A 20,052-nucleotide genomic window follows, 5' to 3' on the forward strand; every position below is an offset into this window, starting at 1 on the left:
TAAATTATGCATCAATTAACATGTGCTTTAAAAAAAACTCAGCTTTTACATGTGTTTCTCAAATGCTATCACTACTAATCACATACCATTAATTTTGATAATAATAATAGTAGTAAGCCAAAATTCTCCAAAACTCTGTAGAGAAATAAGAACTACATTAAGAAATTAAGATCCAACTGGGCGCTGGTGGTTCATACCTGTAATCCTAACTACTTAGGAGGCTGATACCAGGAGGATTGAGGTTTGAGACCAGCTCAGGCAAATGGTTCGGGAGACCCCCATCTCCAATCCAATGTGAGCAAAATGGACTGGAGGTGTGGCTCAAGTGATAGAGCATCTGCTTTGCAAGTGTGAAGCCCTGAGTTCAAACCTCAGTCCCACAAAAAAAGGAAAAAAAATCATAAATTTACAAGACTAAATGAGAAGATATATAGTGTGAGAAAGACCTCTCCAGGACTTTATCCTGTTAAATATCAACTACTCCACATGCTACAGTCATGGAGAAAGTTACTTCACCTAGCAGAATCACAGTTTCTTTCTTCCATTACAACAAAAATATATTTATATTCTTCACATTTTGATCCTTCTGTAAATGAAGTAGATCTCTGCAGCTTTATTTACATATCACACAAGATTGCCAGGCAATCAGATTAAAGGCTTAGTGTGACTAACTTAATGCTAACATTAAGAAACCTTTTCAAAGTGGAGCAACTTATTTCTCTCCACATCTATGAGTTTCCAAATAATTAAAATTGTCCTGACTTGTTAAAGGGAATCATACTGACCAACTTGCCTGATTTCTGTCAGTGGACATCAATTATTTCCTGAGCTATTATAGATCTTAATATCCATGTCTCCTGGAGGAGTCTAAGAAGAGTGTCAAAGAATCTTGAAAAAAAAAGATTTGATGAAAGAGGCATGCTGTGATCTAGCAGTCGGGCACACATGCCAGCCACACTGTCCACCATCAGGCCAGAGCAGCTGGTCTTCTTTAGGAAGGTGGTTTGCAAAACCAGTAGGAAAAGTTGCTGGCAGGAGCTCGCCGCCTGCACCCAGACTTTTAGCAATACTGGAGCAGACTCCTGCACGTACTTGATTAATGTAAGAACTGCTAGCTTCTTTCCCAAGCTTGCTGGATGCTCTTGAATGTTTTCCTTGACTCCTTACCAAAAAAGCAACTGGCAGCCGGCTCCCTGTAGACAATGCAATGTGACTTGTTCATTCAAACAACCCTTAATTAGCATCCCATCTCCTTTCTGAGATACAATAGCTTATTTTTACACACTGAATACATGCCCTCCCCCTCTTCAGAAGAAAGAAGAAAAAGAGACCAGATAAGTGTGGGTGCTTTTGAATATGAGGTGGGGGAAAGCTGCAAATGTACTTGTTTCATGGGGCCCAAGTTCATGTTCAAATTATTTTCCTGAAGAGCTTTCTAGGGCTTCTTTCTTGTGATGCTAACAATGATATGAAAGAGGGAGAAAATGCAAGGAAGGAAAATGCTGTCTTACAGATAATATTGTGAAACTGCATTAATTGTAGGTAATTTGAAATAGTACTTTATCTAGCATAAAATAACCTCATATCATCACTATTGTTCTGTTAACTGGACTTGTCCTTTCAGTAAAATTATCTATTAATTCCAAGAATGCATAATTTGGAGCAAAGACTTTTTTTTTTTGAGGATCATATATCTTTTGTACAAACAAGTAATTATTCAATTCTGACTGGAAAAACCATGGACACTAACTAATTCTTCATAATCGGTGGTTTACAGCAAAAGTAGAATGCAAGGCAAAACGATGCAAGCTCATATATTTATGATTTATTTTTCTCTTGGTTATTCCCTGTCATTCCTACCAAGTCAGGGCTTGTAGGAGGTCTAGTTTAGTTGCCTGAAAATAGAATGCCTATTTTTAAGTTATTTTCCCTTTAGAGTCCATATATTTAAAGTCAGAGTGTTTGTTCTGTGAGCTAAAGGCCCATGTCATCATATGGAAAGTGGCTATACATAAACAAAAACATCATGCTCAGTTCCATTGGGTTATATTAATATATAAGAGAGGATTTGATAGGACAGATTGTCTAGAATGATTATTATTACAGCTACAGTTATTTCTAGTGCTCCAGCTAAATTTCACTAACATAGGTACAGTGATTTAATATTAAGAGCACTTTCATCAATATTCTATCATTGGTCCCTTCTGCAATCCTTGGAGGTAGGTAGATTGGGTAGTAGCTATTAGTATTTTTTAGTCATTTTACAGTAGAAGAAAATGAGGCTGTGATGTTTTGGTAGGGGTCTCTAGGAAAATTCTTGGAGACTAGGTTAGCAGTTTATGAATTTAACTTTCCATCTTTGATTTCCACACTGCTGTTAAGCAGCCCTACTTCATGATAGACAGCAGTAACCAAGCCTTCCCTTCCCTCTACAAAATATGCCAATGTATGGGGAACACTGCATGTGGTTGGTCCATCTTATTAAACCCATCACCTCTGTTACCACCTGCTGAGCTCTATGTATGTTCATTGGGATGTACTTACACTGAAATTCCTCAGTGGCACTTGTACTTATTATTTACTTAAATATTACACAGACCAATAATTTTTTTCTTTCTTTCTTTTTAAGCCAATAAAATTTGAGAGTGTGTTGGGAGCTTGGAAAACAATACCTCCATCAAAGTATATTATATGCATGTACAGAAATGTCACAGTGAGATCCCTTTGTACCAATAGCATACACTAATAAAAAAGTATAATATCCCAAAATATGGGGCTTTGGTCTGCCAACAAGTTTGAATTCAGGTGATTGAAAGGCCTCAGAAGCAGTCTCAAGGGCAAACTCTGACCTTCTCATATCCTCCTGTCTTTCATTCACCTTTCTCCCTCAAGACAAGTCATAGACACCAGAATTTCTCTTCTTCAAGGTGGGTCATAGAAACTAGAAGCCCTGTCCTACAAAGCAAGCCATAAAACCTGAAAGTATTACTGTAACCTTGGCTATGAACAAAACAAAACAAAACAACCCCAATCTAGCTGAGCCTGAATGGCCATGGCTCACCCCTGTAATCCTAGATACTTGGGAGGCTGAGATCAAGAGGATTGCAATTTCAGGCTACCCTAGGCAAAAAAATTCACACCCAATTGCAATCAACAGCTGGGCATGGTGGTGCATATCTATGTTCCCAAACTACTTGGGAGGCTGAGATACAGAGGATAGTGGTTCCAGGCCAGCACAGGATAGGTGGGGAGTTTGTAAGACTCCATCTCAATGGAAAAAAACTGGAGAGGTGGCATGGGCCTGTCATCCCAGCCACTGAAGGAAGCTTAAAATAGGAGGATCGCAGTCCAGGCCAGCATCTGGTGAAAAACAAGGCCTATCTGGAAAATAACCAGAGCAAATAAAAAGGCTAGAGGTGTGACTCTAGTGGTAGAGTGCCTGCTTCACAAGCATGAAGCCCTAAGTTCAAATTCTAGCATTGCCAAAAACAAACAAACAAAACCCTGGATGATGTATCTTGTTTAAGAGAGCATATGAGCCTGTGCCAGAAGGGTTTTGTCCTTATGTGGGAGAAGGAACGGTACACAGAGAGAACAAGAAGTGTCTCCCCCACTTTATTTTATTTATTTATTTATTTTGCAGTACTGGGGTTTGAACTTAGGGTCTATACCTTGAGCCACTCCACCAGCCCTTTTTTGTGATGGGTTTCCTAGAGATAGGATCATGCAAACTATTTGTCCAGTCTGACTTTGAATTGTGAGTCTCCTGAGTAGCTAGGATTACAGACTTGAGCCACTGGGCACTTGGCGTTCACCTCCACTTTATTGCCCTTTTTGCTCAATCACATTTCTTTCTATATGACTGTTCATTCTTTATGGAACTGAAGCATAAAAATAGACAGTTTTGCCAGGCGCTAATGGCTCACACATCTGTAATTCTAGTCACTCAGAGGCAGAGATCAGGAGGATGATGTCTGAAGCCAGCCCCAGGCAAATAGTTGCTGAGACCCTATCTCGAAAAAAAAAAACCATCACAAAAAAGAGCTGGCTTAAGAGGTAAAAGTACCCACCTACCACACATGAGGCCATGTGCTCAAACCCCAGTCAATGTTGTCAAAAAAAAAAAAAGAAAGAAAAAGTTTTTATGCTCTTTGGGTCTTCATTTCTTAAAGTGCCCATGTCACATAAAACTTTTACCAAATAAGTTTGTTCTACTTTTCTCTTGTTAACTTGCCTTTTGTTACAGGAGTGTCAGCTGTGACCCTTATGGTGGGGAAGAAAAATATCACATCGTTCTATCTCTAAGGTAAAAAGAAGAAAAAGACTTGTTTTATAAGATTAATTGCATACATTGGATAATTTTTCATTGGAAAAAAGAGTGAACCAATAAAGGAAACTGTAGTCAAATGAAATAAAAGACAACTATAAAAATTTATAAAATTTAAGAGTCTAAATATAATTCTGTATTTTTAATGTTTTCCTAGCTTTTCTATGTGCTTTCTCATTATAAGAAACTGAAATGGGCTGGGTGCCAGTGGCTCACACCTGTAATCCTGACTACTCAGGAGGCAGAGATCAGGAGGATCACAGTTTAAAGGCAGCCTAGGCATAGTTTGTGAGACCCTATCTCGAAAAAAAAAAAAACCTTCACAGAAAATGGGCTGCTGGAGTGTCTCAAGGTGACTTCAACCTCCAGTACTGCAAAACAAAATGGGAAATTTCGATGACGTATAAAAGTTGTAAATTACACAAACTTTGTGACTTACAGCTCTAACTTCAGCACAGCATCAAAGAGATTGAGCCTCATTCTTAAAAAATGAATGATTTGATTTCTTGTAGTTTTTATGCTTATTTTACAATATTGGGGTTTGAACTTAGGGCTTGGCACTTGCTAGGCAGACACTCTACCACATGAGCCATGCCTCTAGCTCTCTACTGTTTTTTGATTAACTTTGTAAAGAAGGGAGCTTCTACCCACAGTTAGAAGTATAGCAGGCTAGACTAATTTGAATGTTACATAGCAGATTAAAACTTAGTGTGCAAAGCTGTATTTGGAATCTCAGCATGTTTAAAAGTAATTTTGCTTGGGTGTGTTGGGGCTCAGAAAATGAACCCCAGGATGGGGGCCTTTGATATGCTGAGTACCTTGAACTAAAGAGGAGCCTCAGAACCAAGGTCTCTGACCTTCTCTCCCCACTTGGAGGAGTTCCCTTGAAGTCCCTTTGTCTGCTAAGGGAAGTACTTCCAGAAGGAGCGCAATTGCCACAAGCCCCCTCCTTGTAATCTTATCAAACAGAGAAGAGTCACTCAGGAAAGAAGACTGGAGTTGACACCACACCCACAGCTCACATGAACTTTATCCAAGGTTGTTATCTGTTCTTCTGGTCCATTCCTCTCCTCTAAAAACATTTCTCTGAAATGGCCTAAATTCCTATTTTCCTCTCCCCTACAAAGAGGGCACATGAGATTCTAAATCTCATTGGGTGATTGAGTGCTCACTGTGCATGTAACATACTTGCTTTTTCACCTGTTAACTTAATGTTTATTTTAGCAGACTCAATTCTCAAAACTTCCTGAGAGCACCCCTCTGGGTGCTAACAGCCTCACAATTTCTAGCCACACTTGATTGCTTAGGTACAATAGGTGTCAGATCCCTAAGCACTGTTTTTGGTCCCTTTACTACCTATTGAATGGATTCCTGTGTTGTGACTGCATCTGTAACATCTAATTCTAGAACAGAAAAGCTGAATGTCAGTCTGCAGGTCTTTACTGTTTGCGTGAAGATGGCCTCCAGTATTGCCCTCCCTGACCTTGTTTGGGGACTTGGTTTGCTCTTTTATTCTTGGTACAAAGCATGATTCTTGAACTGACTTTGAGGCAGGCTAAAAATAGGGAAAGATGCCCTGAACTCTTCAGACCTAATATTAAACTCTGTATCTAAGCTCAAGGTGATTCCGTCCTCTCTTATCCCTCAGATACAAACATGAATATCATCACACCCTAGCCCAATCCACCACCATAGCTGGGGTCCCACACAAACAACTCCCCATTTGCAGATCATTGGTGCTTGAAAAACTCCCAGGTTTTTCTGCTCCCCCAGATCATTTGTGGTGTAAAAAAGCCTTGAAACAGAGAGAGTTCTCTCTTGCCAATGGGGCCCACCTAGCCAGATTGGGATAGACTGTTCTTTGTAATGCTCTTCCATTACCTTTAATAATAAACTCTTACTTCTCTTACTACAGCCATATAGTGTTTGTGTTCTATCTGGATTCTTCTACTTGAGTTTGTGAATCTTCTGATCAGGGACTACATAAGCCTACAGCTTCCCCAGTCATTGTTCCAATCCACATTTCCAGATTGCCCACTACTTTGAACAAACCAGTTCAACTTTTTTTTCCCCCCCTATAACCAGGTCAAAATGTCTTGTTTGTCTCCTCTTTTCTTCCTAAAGAGAATAGTTAAGGATTTTAACCTTGACTGTAAGCAACCATACACGCAGCTCTGGCCCTAGTCACTTCTTGCATGGTAGCCTATTTTTTCTCAAGAAGCAAGTGACTGGAGATAGCTGAGAGCTGTAGTGAGGAGGACAGGAGGAGCTTGGGAGTCAGCTGTTTGCCCTTTGGCAAGTCGCTTAGATTCCCTCTGCTTCAGTGCTTGTGTTTGTATGGTTCGTATGTTTGTTGTAAGGACTGATTTCCAAGCAAACTGTTAGTGTTCAGAAAATGTTAGCAATTTGGAAAGTCAAACAGCCCACTTTCTAGACTTCCTATGTATATTTGATGAACTTTCTCAATTACTTAAATTGAACTCTATTTTTTTAGTTTATTACAAATAATAAAGATGCATTTTCCTTTTATGCATTTACAATATAATATAGCAAAATTCACATTTTGTTATTAATATTTTATTAGAAAAATTCACTTTCTATTCAAATGTCTAGTTTAAAAAGGTTACTTTTAATGTACATATTTTTAAAATGTTACATATTTTAAATTTTTAACTGACACAATAATTGTACATATTTATGGGGTACAGTGTGATACTTCAATACATGTATATAATGTGTAATGGTCATATCAGGATACACCCATCATCTCAAATATTTATTACCTCTAAAAAGGTCTAACATAATTTACTTATATATTGAATAGCTATTTCCCATCTGAATGCATAGCAGATTTTACAGTGAAACTTAAGGCAAATGTGGGATATACTTAGCCAATATTTATATTGCAAAAAGTTTCTTGAAATGTATTTAATTAAGCAATGACATCTATAAGAGTTGCAGTTTGACTTAATGAGGTAATTACTTATCTTCTTTTGTGCTCATAAGGTTCTTTTAGGTTGTTGTCTAAATTTAAAAATATTTATGTTAAGCTATGTAATAATAACTGATATTAGCATGGTGATTTCTATTTACAATGTTAGCTGCCCATATGTAAAATATTAATCCCTGATGCCTCTGCAAGGTGGTAAATGCTCCTTCATTTTGTAGGAGGTGAACGTGGTATAGAACCAAGACTGCTGACAAATTCTCTGGTGTTCAGTTCCCAGATACCTTCACTGTACTAGCTGCATGTTGGTTATTCCCAGGCAATAGTTAAATCTTTAACCTTATCTCCCACACTCTCTCCCTTGCAAATTTACTTTCAGCCATACTGGCCTTCTTGCCCTTCCTCAAACAGATTCAGGGCTGTTTCTTCTTCCTTATGCCAGGTCTGTGTTTACCTAATTCCCTCATACGCTTTGATCACAAATGCTCACAGTCACCACCCAATTTGAAATTACAAACTGCCTCCCATCCTCTTACCCTATCTTTGTTTTTATGCATCAGTGATGCTGATACACTGTATTTAATAAACAGTATGTTACACATAGTATACATACTGTATACTAATATCACTGTATATATGTGCAGCAGAATGCAAGTCCTCTTCTCTTTATGTCAATTCTAAGCCTTCCCATGTCTTCACCTGTCATGATCTCTAGCTCTCATCTATACATTTCTCCAGCGCTCTAGACCATTAAATCTTAGTACTTAATAGACTTCACCATTCAAAAATCTCCAGGACTTCTCAAACATCATACTTGAAAAATGAAGCTCATTTTCTCCTCTCACAAATCTTCCCCAAATCCCAATCTAGGCTCATGACATCACCATCCACTCAGCCTCTCACCTCAGAAATTCTGAAGTCAGACTCTACTTTATCTTTCTCACATTCAAATAGAACAAAGCACTGTGACTTCTACCTCTAGAACGCCTTTTAAATCTGTCCCCGTTTCTCAGTGTTCTCTGTCACTGCCTTAGTTCAGGCCTCATTATTTCTTACCTGGACTGTTGCTACAACTTTCTAAAGTATTTTCCTACTTCCCCTTGTTTTTCTCAAATCCAAATCCTATATCCTGCCATCAATTATCTTCCTGATATACAAATTACATTATGTCATTCTACATCAAAAAGATTCTTAGTGTCTCCCTGCTGCCTATTTAATAATAAAAGCCCAAAGTTTTTTAAAGCATAGTTCTTTATGCTCCATTGCTACTTACCTTCCATTCTCACTTCCCTTCACTCCCTACTGTGCCACTTGTTTTCCAGTCACACCAACTGCTGGGCACCTACTCACTCTTCATACTCATAGGCATCACATGAGCAATTTGGCCAAAAAAAATGTAATTGAAATAAATATATTCTATAATTTTATCTGATAGAGAAGGGAAGGAAATGAAAGAAGGCTTTCATATGGCTTTTTGAGGTTAAGTTATTTGCAATAGCTAAATAAGTGAGTCAATGGACAAGATATAGTTTATAGTACTTAAGTCACATAGCTTAACTCAGATGAAAGATGCATGCGCACACAGATTTTAAAAGTATGGTTGTGTCAAATAGTTGGGAAAAGTATTATGTTAGGCTAAATCACCAAGTAACTTTATGAAAGATGCTTGACTAGTTGGCTTGTGACAATGTTAGGGCGATGATTTCATGCATGGACTTGAGAATCAAGCAAACCTAATTAAAATATGGATTCCATCACTCACCAACTTTGTGGCTTTAAGTAAAATTATTTAATTCATCAGAGCCTCCATTTTTCATCTATAATGTAGAAATAGTAAAGCTTACTTTGTAGAGTTAGAGTGAAAATTATATGAATTTATGCACAACTGTGCCAATAAATGGTGGTGGTTAGAAATATCTCCCATAGCATATGTAATATGGGCAATATTAATATTTACTTCTTTTGTTTCCTAGATAGAGAGAGAGGGACAATTATTGTCCAAATATAGCCCAAGGAATGGAAGTTGCCATTTTTGGAAGGGTCTAAGTTTCAGCTTTACAGGTTTTGGCCACCATGGTTCTTTAGTACTGGAATACTTCATGTCAAAAGAATTTGAACACTGTTTTCAGTATTACTTTACTTCAAAAGTAATTCCTCTTGTCTTGAGATCTATTTAAATGAAGGAACTTGGTGGGGGGAAGGAGGGAGAATTGACCCAAACATTGTATGCACATATGAATAAAAGAAATAAAACTAACCAAATAAATAAGTAAATGAAAGAACTCAAAATTTCCAACAATTAATTGCTTTTATCATAATATAAGAACTAATTTTTCAGGTCTCTTTTCATTTTTTTGTTTATTCTTATTTTATAAAGAGTAAGAATATTGAGATTATTAAGTAAAAGATGGCAATTACTTATTTACTTATTAGAAAGTAGAAAGGATCATAAAAATATAAAGCGTGGGAACTTCTAAAGATAACTCCATACTTTTCGGAGGAAATGATTTTTGTCTATTTCAAACAATGACGCTTAACACAATTGAAAGTTGGCACATTTTCAGTACACAGCATTTTCCTGGTAGTGTGAAGTATACTGTGTAGTCCTTTTGAGCCAGACTTCTCAGTATCATTTTGATCTGTAAAACATCAAAGTTTCCTCCACAGTATTACATTTATAGCTTTAGAAAGTCTGGACAGAAAAGAAGTTTTGTTTTAACTTAAAGGCTAATGAACAATTTTAAACAGCCGAAAACATTTCTTGAAATATTTTGGATTATGACTGGTTACAGGAAAAAATAAGCAGCAGATTACACATAGAAGATATGTAAGATAACATGTTCAACTTTGATATCCTCAGAGAACATATCTCAAACACTAAAAAAAGATAAGGGGCCCAAAATGGTAAAAACCAAAACAAAACAAAACAAAAAAAGCAAACAAACCAATAAACCACTTCTCCAATTTTTGAATTATGCAGCAAGATAAAAACAAAAACTTCAGTCTCCTTTTAGTGTGGGAATTTTTTTTTTTAAAAGATAATTAGATTCAACAGATCAACTTGGCTGTCTTAGAGAGTCTGAAATTTGAGAATGGTACCAACAGGTTAGCTCCAAATATGATTGTGCACTTGAAAAGAAAGAGCAAAATGAGTTCCATTCCTTTGCAGACTCAGAATGGAGAGTTCCGAGCATCCTCAGTGAATAGATTCAGCATCACTTTAACATACAAATTGGACTCGTTCAGCAGCTCTAGTGGAATGACAACCTTGATCTTGGAGCTGGAGAAGAGCAACCACTTATGGGGACTTTGGCATATTATCAACAGCTCATATTAGACTTCTTTAAAATATGTCCTATACTACATACTCTCTAAGGAATGCTTTCCAACAATCTTAGTTTCTGTCCTGAAGAAGCCCTGATTTAAGAACAAATTAGGCCAAAAAAACACATGAAGAAATGCTCAACATCTCTGATCATAAAGGAAATGCAAATCAAAACCATATTAAGATTCCACCTCACTCCTGTGAGAATGGCTATTATCAAGAACACAAACAACAACAAATGTTGGTAAGGATGTGGGGGAAAAAGGAACCCTTATACACTGTTAGTAAGAATGTAAATTAGTACAACCAGTATGGAAAACAGTATGGAGGCTCCTCAAAAAACAACATAGAACTGCCATATGACCGGGCAATACCACTCCTAGGAATATACCAGAAGGGATGTAAGTCAGGTTACAATAGAGACACTTGCATACTGATGTTTTTTGCAGCACTGTTCACAATAGCCAAGCTATGGAAACATAGTGCATATGGATGCACTACAACTGATGAACGGATTAAGGAGATGTGTATATAATGGGGTTTTATTCAATCATAAGGAAGACTGAAACCATGTGGTTTGAAGGTAAATGGATGCAATTGGAGGATATCCTGTAAAGAGAAATGAAATGTCATTTGCAGGAAAATGGATGAAACCGAAGATCGTCATGTTAGATAAGATTAATCAAGATCAAAAAGCCAAATAACTCTTGTTTTCACCCATATGTTGAATTTATACTTAAAATAATGATGATAATAATAATGGGACATGAGTATAAAAGGGGACTGATGGAAGGGGAGCAGTTGGATGGGGAAGAGGAAAGGGGAGGGTACTGGGGGTGAAGAGGATTGAAATACATTACATATACATAAAGCTAGCATGTGAAACTCACCAAATACTATTTGCAAAAAAGGGAAGAGAAAAGAAGGGGTGTTACGGGAATATAATAGAGGGGGCAAATTTGTTCAAAGCACACTGTATGCATTTATAGATTTGTCACAATGACACCCCCTGCCCTGTACTCAGGATATGCTCATATAATATTTTTTTTAAAAAGGAAGGCAGACAGATCAATGAAAAAATAGACATCTTCTGTATCCATAGTCATTCCTAATATTTTTATTTGAGATTTCTTTCTTGACTTTGATTAATTCTAGTAGCTTTGCCTGTTTATTTGCCCACTCTATTTCACATTATCTACTCTTCACCCCACATCCTTTCCCTACTGCCCAGCATACCCCTTATCTTGCCCTGCTTTTTTTTCAAATACCATTTATCCTTTCTAATATACTACATATTTATTATTTTATTATGTTTAGTATTTTTTTGTTGTCTTCTCACTACGAAGTTAAAAACTACCAACAGCAGGGATTTGGGTGTGTTTTGTTTACTAATCTATCCCCCACAATCAGAATGGTAAATGATAAATAAAAAGATTACTTGGGATCTGAATAAATAATGTTTTATTTCCTTTCCTATAAACTGGGTGAATAATTTATAATTTTATATAATTATTTGGAATCATGGCCCCTCATGTCCGTACTGAAATATGTGGATACAAATGAGATATGAGTATGCCAAGCATACTGACCTGTCTGAAGGAAAGTTGTCATCATACAACAATAGCCATGATCATTTGTTGAAAGTACAGAGTCACCTAGCCTTTTAATGCTTCAAAGTTTCCATCTTAAACAAATCTGTTACAAGTGCGTGGTGGTTTTACTTACACAAAATCTCTGTACAGCAGCAGAACATACATAACTGTCAGAACTTGTCTAAAGATCATACCTCATTTTTTTCCTTGAGTTTTGTGATCATGACAATCACTGGGCTGTCTTCCTGCCAAACCATCTGCCAGAAGTCATTCACAGTGTTGATCATGGGGCCCTGAGTGGCAATGAATGCTTTCTCCTTGCCACTGTAGCCCTAGTTGGAGTAAAGAGAAAAAATATTGAAGTTTAAGTTCACGGTTTGCAGTGAAAGCTTAGGGTAAAGATCTTCAGAACAAAAGAGCTTGCTAGTCTAAAAGCATCACAGATTCCAGCAGCTTCATTGATTCTAGTTTCACCAATACATATGGGTGTTTTTCCAGCAAATCTACTGTGGTGTTTGGTAGTGAGAGTTACAATGCTCAGTTCTCACCAGAGAACTGTGAGTTTCTGATATGAAAAGCCCTGATAACTGTTATAGAGAGACCATAGTCAGGGACTCACAGTAAGGGAAGATTCATTGTGAAGGAGCTACCACCAATGCTAATATGACTATGACAAATGCACAAAACTGCTTTGCTAGTAATCAAGTCAAAAAATGAAGTCAACAGTTTCAAATAGTAAGTCTCAACATGCTTACCAGAAAAAAATTCTATTTATTTACTTACCCTAATATAATTTGCATTAATGTAGGTGCTCAGTGAATCAGTTGTATTTTTTGGTCTCAAACACACTCTGCTGAAGGGATCTAATGAAGAAAACAAGAAAGAATATATTAAACACTCTTACTCTTTTAAAATTCCCAAGAACACCAATAACCAGCAAGTAGCACACCTGTTAGCTTCTACACTGACTCTCACGTGTGCCAATGCTTGTCTTCAGTGCATGTGTACATCCATCTCTTGATCCATTTGGGCCCATCTTGACTCCCATTTCTGACATAAGTCTTGATCACAAGACTGAGATGATGGGAGTTTATACTTCATGCCATTTTTCATGGGTTTTTGGTTCTTCACCCCATCTCTCATTTAGGCCCCTTCTCTTTCTTTGGATTTGGATTTTGTGCCAAGTCTCCCTACTCTTGACTTTCTCTTATCTATTCAAATATAAATCATGCTTGACACTTTCCCATAGCTTCATGTTCCACTATGACACCTCATCCAGACCCTCAGATCCCACCTGGTCTTGCCTCACCAGCTTGCATTCTGCCTAAGTCCCTTGTTTTCACCAAAAGGTGAGATTGGTCATTATGTGCCTAACACTGTGGTATCAGTGTGGAATCGAAAGTGAGACCAGCAAGGGAAAGAGGAGATTGCAGAGATAAACATGATTCATTTTCGTGAGTTCTCATTCTGTTTATAAAATCACAAACAACACATACTGATTACCTAGCAGATGTCAGACTGTTCTCGGTGCTTTACAGATAATACATTATTTAATCTTCTTCAATGTAATAAAAGTTCCTAAAATAGTGGGTACTATTCTTTCCCTTTTTTTCTAATTGGAAACTGAGACAGAGAGGTTAAATAATTCACTGAAGAGTACATAGCCTGGAAGTAAGTAATGGGATCAGGCTCAGAACCCATATGGTCTGCTGTAGAGATATCTTAGATACAATATGATGCTCCTTCCTTAATGCTAAGATAGCCACATAGTCTTACAATTGCAACATATTATATCTGAATGGTTCCTTAGTTTCTTTTTTAAATAAAAGCAAATTCAATACTTTTCATTGCTATTTCTCAGTGGAAGATAGTGTAAAAATTGGAGCATATCAAAGAAGCACGCCTTTTGCTCCTAATGTCTATATCCTTCAGTAACACGGTCAATGAGTACCTTCTGGGCTTGGGACAATAACACCGTTTCTTACATTCCCAGGCCAAGCTGAGAAAACCAAACAGAACATGAGGTAGGGAGAACATAGGAAGAAAGTTTCACAGAATGCATACGAGTGAGATTTAGAGATAATTAAAGATGTAACAAGGGTTGGTACAACCAATGTATATTTTAAAATTAGCTTTATGTAAGTTATCAAAGATGATAAGAATCCTAATTAGTTTTAGAAAAAGACTAACTAGCTCATAAGAATAAGGTGGTGCAAAAATATAGCAATAAATTCTTTGATAGTCTTTCTAAAGAAAAGGTGAAGACCAAGTCACTTCCATTTAAATGTGGGCAGAAATTACTAACTCACTTCTAATAAATAGGACATAACAAAATGAGAGTGTGATTTGGTCATAAAAGATATTCCAGCTTCCTCTTCATTCTCCTTCTTGGGTTGTTTGCTTGGGAGTATCTTGAGGCTACTCAAGCAGCCAAAGAGAGGCTCACGTGGAAAGGAGCTGAGGCTTCTATCCCACAGCCATCCTAGTGAACCTTTTGGAAACAGATCCCTCAGGGTCAATCAGGCCTTCAGTTGACTATGTCCTTGGTCAGCCTCTCAACTGAAATTCCATGAATGACCCTGAGCCAGAACCACCCAACCAAGCCTGACACACAGAAACTGTGATATATGAATGTTTACTGTTTTAAGCCACTAAATATTAGGGTAATTTTTTATACAGCAATAAATAGGTAATATGAGGACCAATAATGAAGCAGTTACAAAACACTGGAGTCATTGTTGTTGCACTTATTGTGGGCTTAATGTATGGCAGAAACAGAGCAGCCAACAGTTTGTATGAATTTTGTCAATCAACAATGATCTATGGCATCACCAATAGAACACCTGCAGTGATCACATTGGACCAGACAGCCCTAAATCACATATAATACTGATTTCTTTCTTCCTTTTTTTTTTCAGTACTGGGATTTGAACTCAGGGGCCACTCTCTGAGCCACTTTACCAGCCATTTTTTATTAAGGGTTTTTTCGAGATAGGATCTCACATACTATTTGCCCTGGTTGGCTTCGAACAGTGATCCTCCTGATCTCTGCCTCCTAAGGAGCTAGGATTATAGGTGTGAGCTACTGGTACCTGGCTAACCCAAACTCTTTACTTAGCAGATTCTTACTACCTTTTCCCAAGGCCTCATCACTAGTCAGTTTCCCACATAACTTAGCTCCACAGATCTCGGCAATCTCCCCAACATTCCGTGTTCTCATAGATTCTCAACATTGCTTCCTCTGTGTTCTCTGTATGGCAAGCTTCCGTAGTCTTCGGGGATCAGTAGATAGAATGTCTTTTTTGCACCCTCCTGACTTTCCCAGGCAGAATGAGGCATCCACTTTGCTTGGGCTCTTGAGTTTTATGTTAAATAAATACTTCTTATATTTGAAGTGCATAAATTTCTGCCTGCCCTCAATGGACTGTGGCAAGACCCTGTAGGGCAGGGGCTGGATTTAATTAATTTTATTTTTTATTTTTTTGAGACAGGGTCTCTCTATGTTTTACCAGGCTGGCCTTCAACTCACTATGTAGGCCAGGCTGGTTTTGAACTCTCCATCATTCTCTCTCAACCTCCCAAAGTGCTGGAATTATAGACATGTGCCACCATATCCAGCTAATTCACTTTTGTTGGCTTTACTATTACTATTTGGCATGTGGTTCATAGAGAATTGAATATTAAAATCAATTTCTATTAGTAATAGTTAAAACATTGCTTTTGACTTGCTAGATTTTCTTTTCATAGTAAAGAGGACAAGAAAACTTTCATCTTTTTTGTTATGCACTGATTATTAGAAGTTCCAAAAATGCCTTAAGACACTCAGTCTTGAAAAGAGGCCCACTTCCTTCAGTTTTTACAAGCCTGTGATGTACATGATTTACTGGGAACTCTATAAACTGCTTAGAAGTGGTTCCCTGACAAGCTAAATGAAATTTATGTTAGTAATTTATAAGTTCCAAGTATTTTGAAGCTTCCAAGTGCCTTTTTATTTAAAATTTTTTTTGCTTTTTTAGTTTTAAATCAAGAATATGAGATATAATTGAGTAGCTAAAAATGTAGATTTCCAACCAAAGCCTTTTAATACATTAACTTGGATTGATTAAAAAAAATTAATGCAATTTTACCATTATCATCATTTGTATCACTACTGTTATAATTTTATCAATGTTATGCATTTACATATACACATTAGTCAAATTCACTATAATTTTTTCTGAAGAAATATGTCTGAGTTGTTAGGTAATATATTTAATGTAACATTTATGATATATCTGGGAAGTATCAATAATGACTATAAATATTATGTGAATACTATTTATCCTTTCTTCTGCTCTGCCCTTTTAATTTCTCTCTTCTTCTCTTTCTCTCTTTCTTTGGTGGGACTGAGGTTTGAACACAGGGCTTCATGCTAAAGCAGGAACTCTACCACTTGAGCCACACCTCTTGCCCACTTTGCTCTGGTTGTTTTGGAAATGGGAGGATTCTCACAAGTTATTTGTTGGGGTTGGCCTTGAACTATGATCCTCCAGATCTCTGCCTCCCAAGTAGCTAGGATTACAGGCATGAGTCATCAGTGCCTGGCTCTCTTTCTTTTCTCCTTCTTATTCTTCCCTCCCTTTCTCATTTCCCTTAATTCCTTCCTCCTTGTCTCTTTTGTCTCCTCCTTCTTTTTGTTCCTTTCAACATTATTGGAGCTAATTATGGATTTGTTCCACCAAATCTACATTTATGAAATTTTCCCAGCCTGATCTCCCTAAAATACCTGCTGAAATCTTAAGTTTTCTGTTTAACAGATAAAAATGATATCAGATCCTGACATTTTGGTTGACACCAAATCAGATTTTGTCAAAAGCTTTTGTGTGCTTAAGATTTTCCCTCCAGGAAGGTTATTAAGGTTAGGAGTCAAGAGAAGTGATTAGATGGGGAAAAGTGTATCTCTGATAGTGATAGGTAAAGCTGGGGATGAGAAGAATGGAATGGGTTTCATAGGCTAGGATGGACAAGAAGGGCAGGAATTGGCTATACCTTCAAGGCAAATCAAGAATCAACTTCAAATTCAACGCAAAAGAGAGAGGACTCCAGGCCTCCAATAAACCCGTCACTAGCCACATGCAGCTAATTAAATTTCAGTTAACGTAAACAAAATGAAATTTAGAGAGCAGCTGCACAGTTGAAATAGTTTCAAGTGCTCAAGCACCCCACATGTTTCATGGCAGATATGCAGGATATCTACCATCATTGTTGAGTGCTGAACTCAGCAGTGCAGCATGGTGGTCACATGGAAACTCATTTTAAGAACAACATGAGAAATAGAAGAGAAAAATAAGACTCATGAGTACTCTGCTCTTGAAACCTGTGAACCCTTCTCTATAGAAAAGGTATTTTTATTTTCTGGTATTTATTCTAGGGTTAATGATTGAGCCAGCATCATTAAATAGGGAGGGAAATGAGAAATTAGTATTTTTTTTTTTTTACTATGAGTTGGAAGTTGCTACTCATTTTGTCTATACAATCATTTAATTTTCCCAATAGTTTTGTGGGATAGTATTATTATCACTGTTTTTTTTAGGGATGAAGAAAGGCATGATAAAGGAAGAATAAGTAGTATGCAGCAATTGTGAATGTTTTTGTCAGAGTAGGAAATACTCTTAAGTTTTGTACAATTTGAGCTATGCTTCCAGTAATTTTTGCTTTTTGTTATTTTTCAGCTAGGGTCTCAAGTTTTTGCCCAGGCTGGCCTCAGATCACCAACCTCTTATCTATGCTTCCTGCTTAGCTGGGATTACATATGTGCTTTCTTGAGTTGGGGATCTTGCTAACTTTTGCCCAGGCTAGCCTCAAGCTGCTGGACTTTTGATTTCTACCTCCTGTGCCTGGTCTTTATGTGGACATATTTTTATCACTAATATTGTTTTGCTGCTAGATAATTTGATTCAAACTTCATTTTAGCATTTTTATCTCCTATTTAGGACATTCTGATCTAAACTGACATTCTCCTCAGAGAAGCAGTTAAATTTAATTGACTCTTGGTTATCGATAGGTCTGCTGCAAAACATTCCTTAAATTATATAGCCTTACTATTATATACAAGCTGGGAAAGTTTTTTTAATTTTTCTATTTTTTGAGACAGAATTTTGCTAAATAGCCCAGGCTGGCCTGGAACTCTCTAGGTAGCCTGTGTTGGCCTTGAACCTATTATCCTTCTGTATCCACCTCCCAAGTACTGGGATTACAGGTGCATGCCACCACAGGTAAGCATTTAAACCTAAGAGGAATTTATTATGTGTTAAGACAATAAAACACATTATACTATTTAAAATCTTGATAATTTGCTAATCATCAATTTATGTAAATAAATAAACTGTAAAGAACAGCTTTGTGTTCATTCCCATCTTTTCTGATAATTTTCAACCAATAGTGTGATTTTTCCAAACAGTATTCCCTAATTATATTTTGTGCAACAGGGGTGGGTGGGGTCTTCAGGCTATAGATATTTTTCAACAGAAAATCCATCATTTGCAACATGAGTTGTCAGCACAGGTGTCCTGGTTCCAGCAGTCCACCCAGTTCTGGGAATGGAAAAGCTGACAAAGGACTATGAACCAGTTGTCTGATATCATCTGGGCAGGAAGTAGAGCAGGCTGAACTTTGAAATAATCCTAATAATTTCTAAGTCCTTCTAAAATTAGATGATATGTAATAATTTTAACAGATGCATGTGCTCAGATTACTTTGTATTTGGTGTCTTTTAGATAAAAATTTTAGGAAGGAGAGAGAGGGAGAAGGAGAGAGATGGAGAGTAAGAGAAGGAGGAAGGGAGAGAGAGAGAGAATGAGAATTCTTATATAGAACTCTTTTACTCTCTTCACCATTTGTAGCCACACAATATCTTTCAACAGCAACTATATCTTAATAAAATAGATTTAGCTATATAGACTAATTTAAAAATATGTTACAGTGGAGTGACTTTAGCAATACATTTCCAGTTCCACTAGGAGGAGGAGCTGGCAGACACTATTAAAACCAATTCCTGAAGGTTCAATTTTAGTGTATTGCTATTACCACAAATATGGAGAATTTATTTGCTATCTTATGAGTGAACTGATGGAATTAATACTATTTCAATGCCAATACTTTAAAAAGTTTTTCTGGCTTCATCTTTCCAGAGCTATATAGCCAAGAGATGTTTATGGATGTGGTCAAAACCCCAACTATATCTGTTTGTTTAGTGATAGAACTTGCTCCCTCTTCTCACAAAAATTTTTTGCCTGCGTGAGGCAGAATTCATTACTTATCCTCTCTGTAGTCCCATACCACTTAGCCCTTGCTCTATTCTGGCTCTTATGACACCAAACACTGTCATTTATACATATCTCCTCTCTAGTCCATGACCTCCTTGATATAGCAGACTGTTTCTTATTCTTTACTGGTCCCTGGTTTAACACTGATAAATTTTGTGGAGCTAAATTTAGGGTTTTTTTTCTTTTTTTCAGTACTGGGGTTTGAACTCAGGGCTTTATGCTTGGAAGGCAGGTGCTGTACCACTTGAGCCACATTTCTAGTTCACTAAGTTTGGTCTTAATGTAACTTACAGTGGTGTTTCTCGAAGTGTTTTGATATCAGTTGAGTAAGTGTGAGATGGGACTCAACTTCTCCTCTTCCTTTTTCTTGCATGTAGACATCAAGTTGTGTTTACACTGAATTATTTGACACTTGTTATAAAAGTCAACTGACTATAACATGTGGCAAAATAAAGTTTTAGAACCACATATCTACTGGAATTGTGTGCTAATCATTGTGATAAAAGCAATACAAGAAAAGTCACTAATTTCAGATAATTCTAATGGTTTTTAGTCTT

At 37.1% G+C, this 20,052-nt stretch overlaps 1 protein-coding gene across 5 annotated transcripts in view; it reads right to left on the reverse strand.

Moving 5' to 3' along the window:
* The window catches only part of Ptprr (protein tyrosine phosphatase receptor type R), a 253,736-nt gene that overhangs the window by 23,415 nt on the left and 210,269 nt on the right, over nt 1–20,052 (reverse strand). For all 5 annotated transcript variants that reach the window (XM_074083915.1, XM_074083916.1, XM_074083917.1 and 2 more), the window contains 2 exons: nt 12,975–13,054; nt 12,386–12,523 (listed from right to left, as the gene is read on the reverse strand). In XM_074083915.1, coding sequence (XP_073940016.1) covers nt 12,386–12,523; nt 12,975–13,054 — 218 coding nt within the window. The remainder of the gene's footprint in view (nt 1–12,385; nt 12,524–12,974; nt 13,055–20,052) is intronic.

The sequence above is a fragment of the Castor canadensis genome, chromosome 8, assembly GCF_047511655.1.
Source record: "Castor canadensis chromosome 8, mCasCan1.hap1v2, whole genome shotgun sequence".
NCBI classification, from domain to species: Eukaryota; Metazoa; Chordata; class Mammalia; order Rodentia; family Castoridae; genus Castor; species Castor canadensis.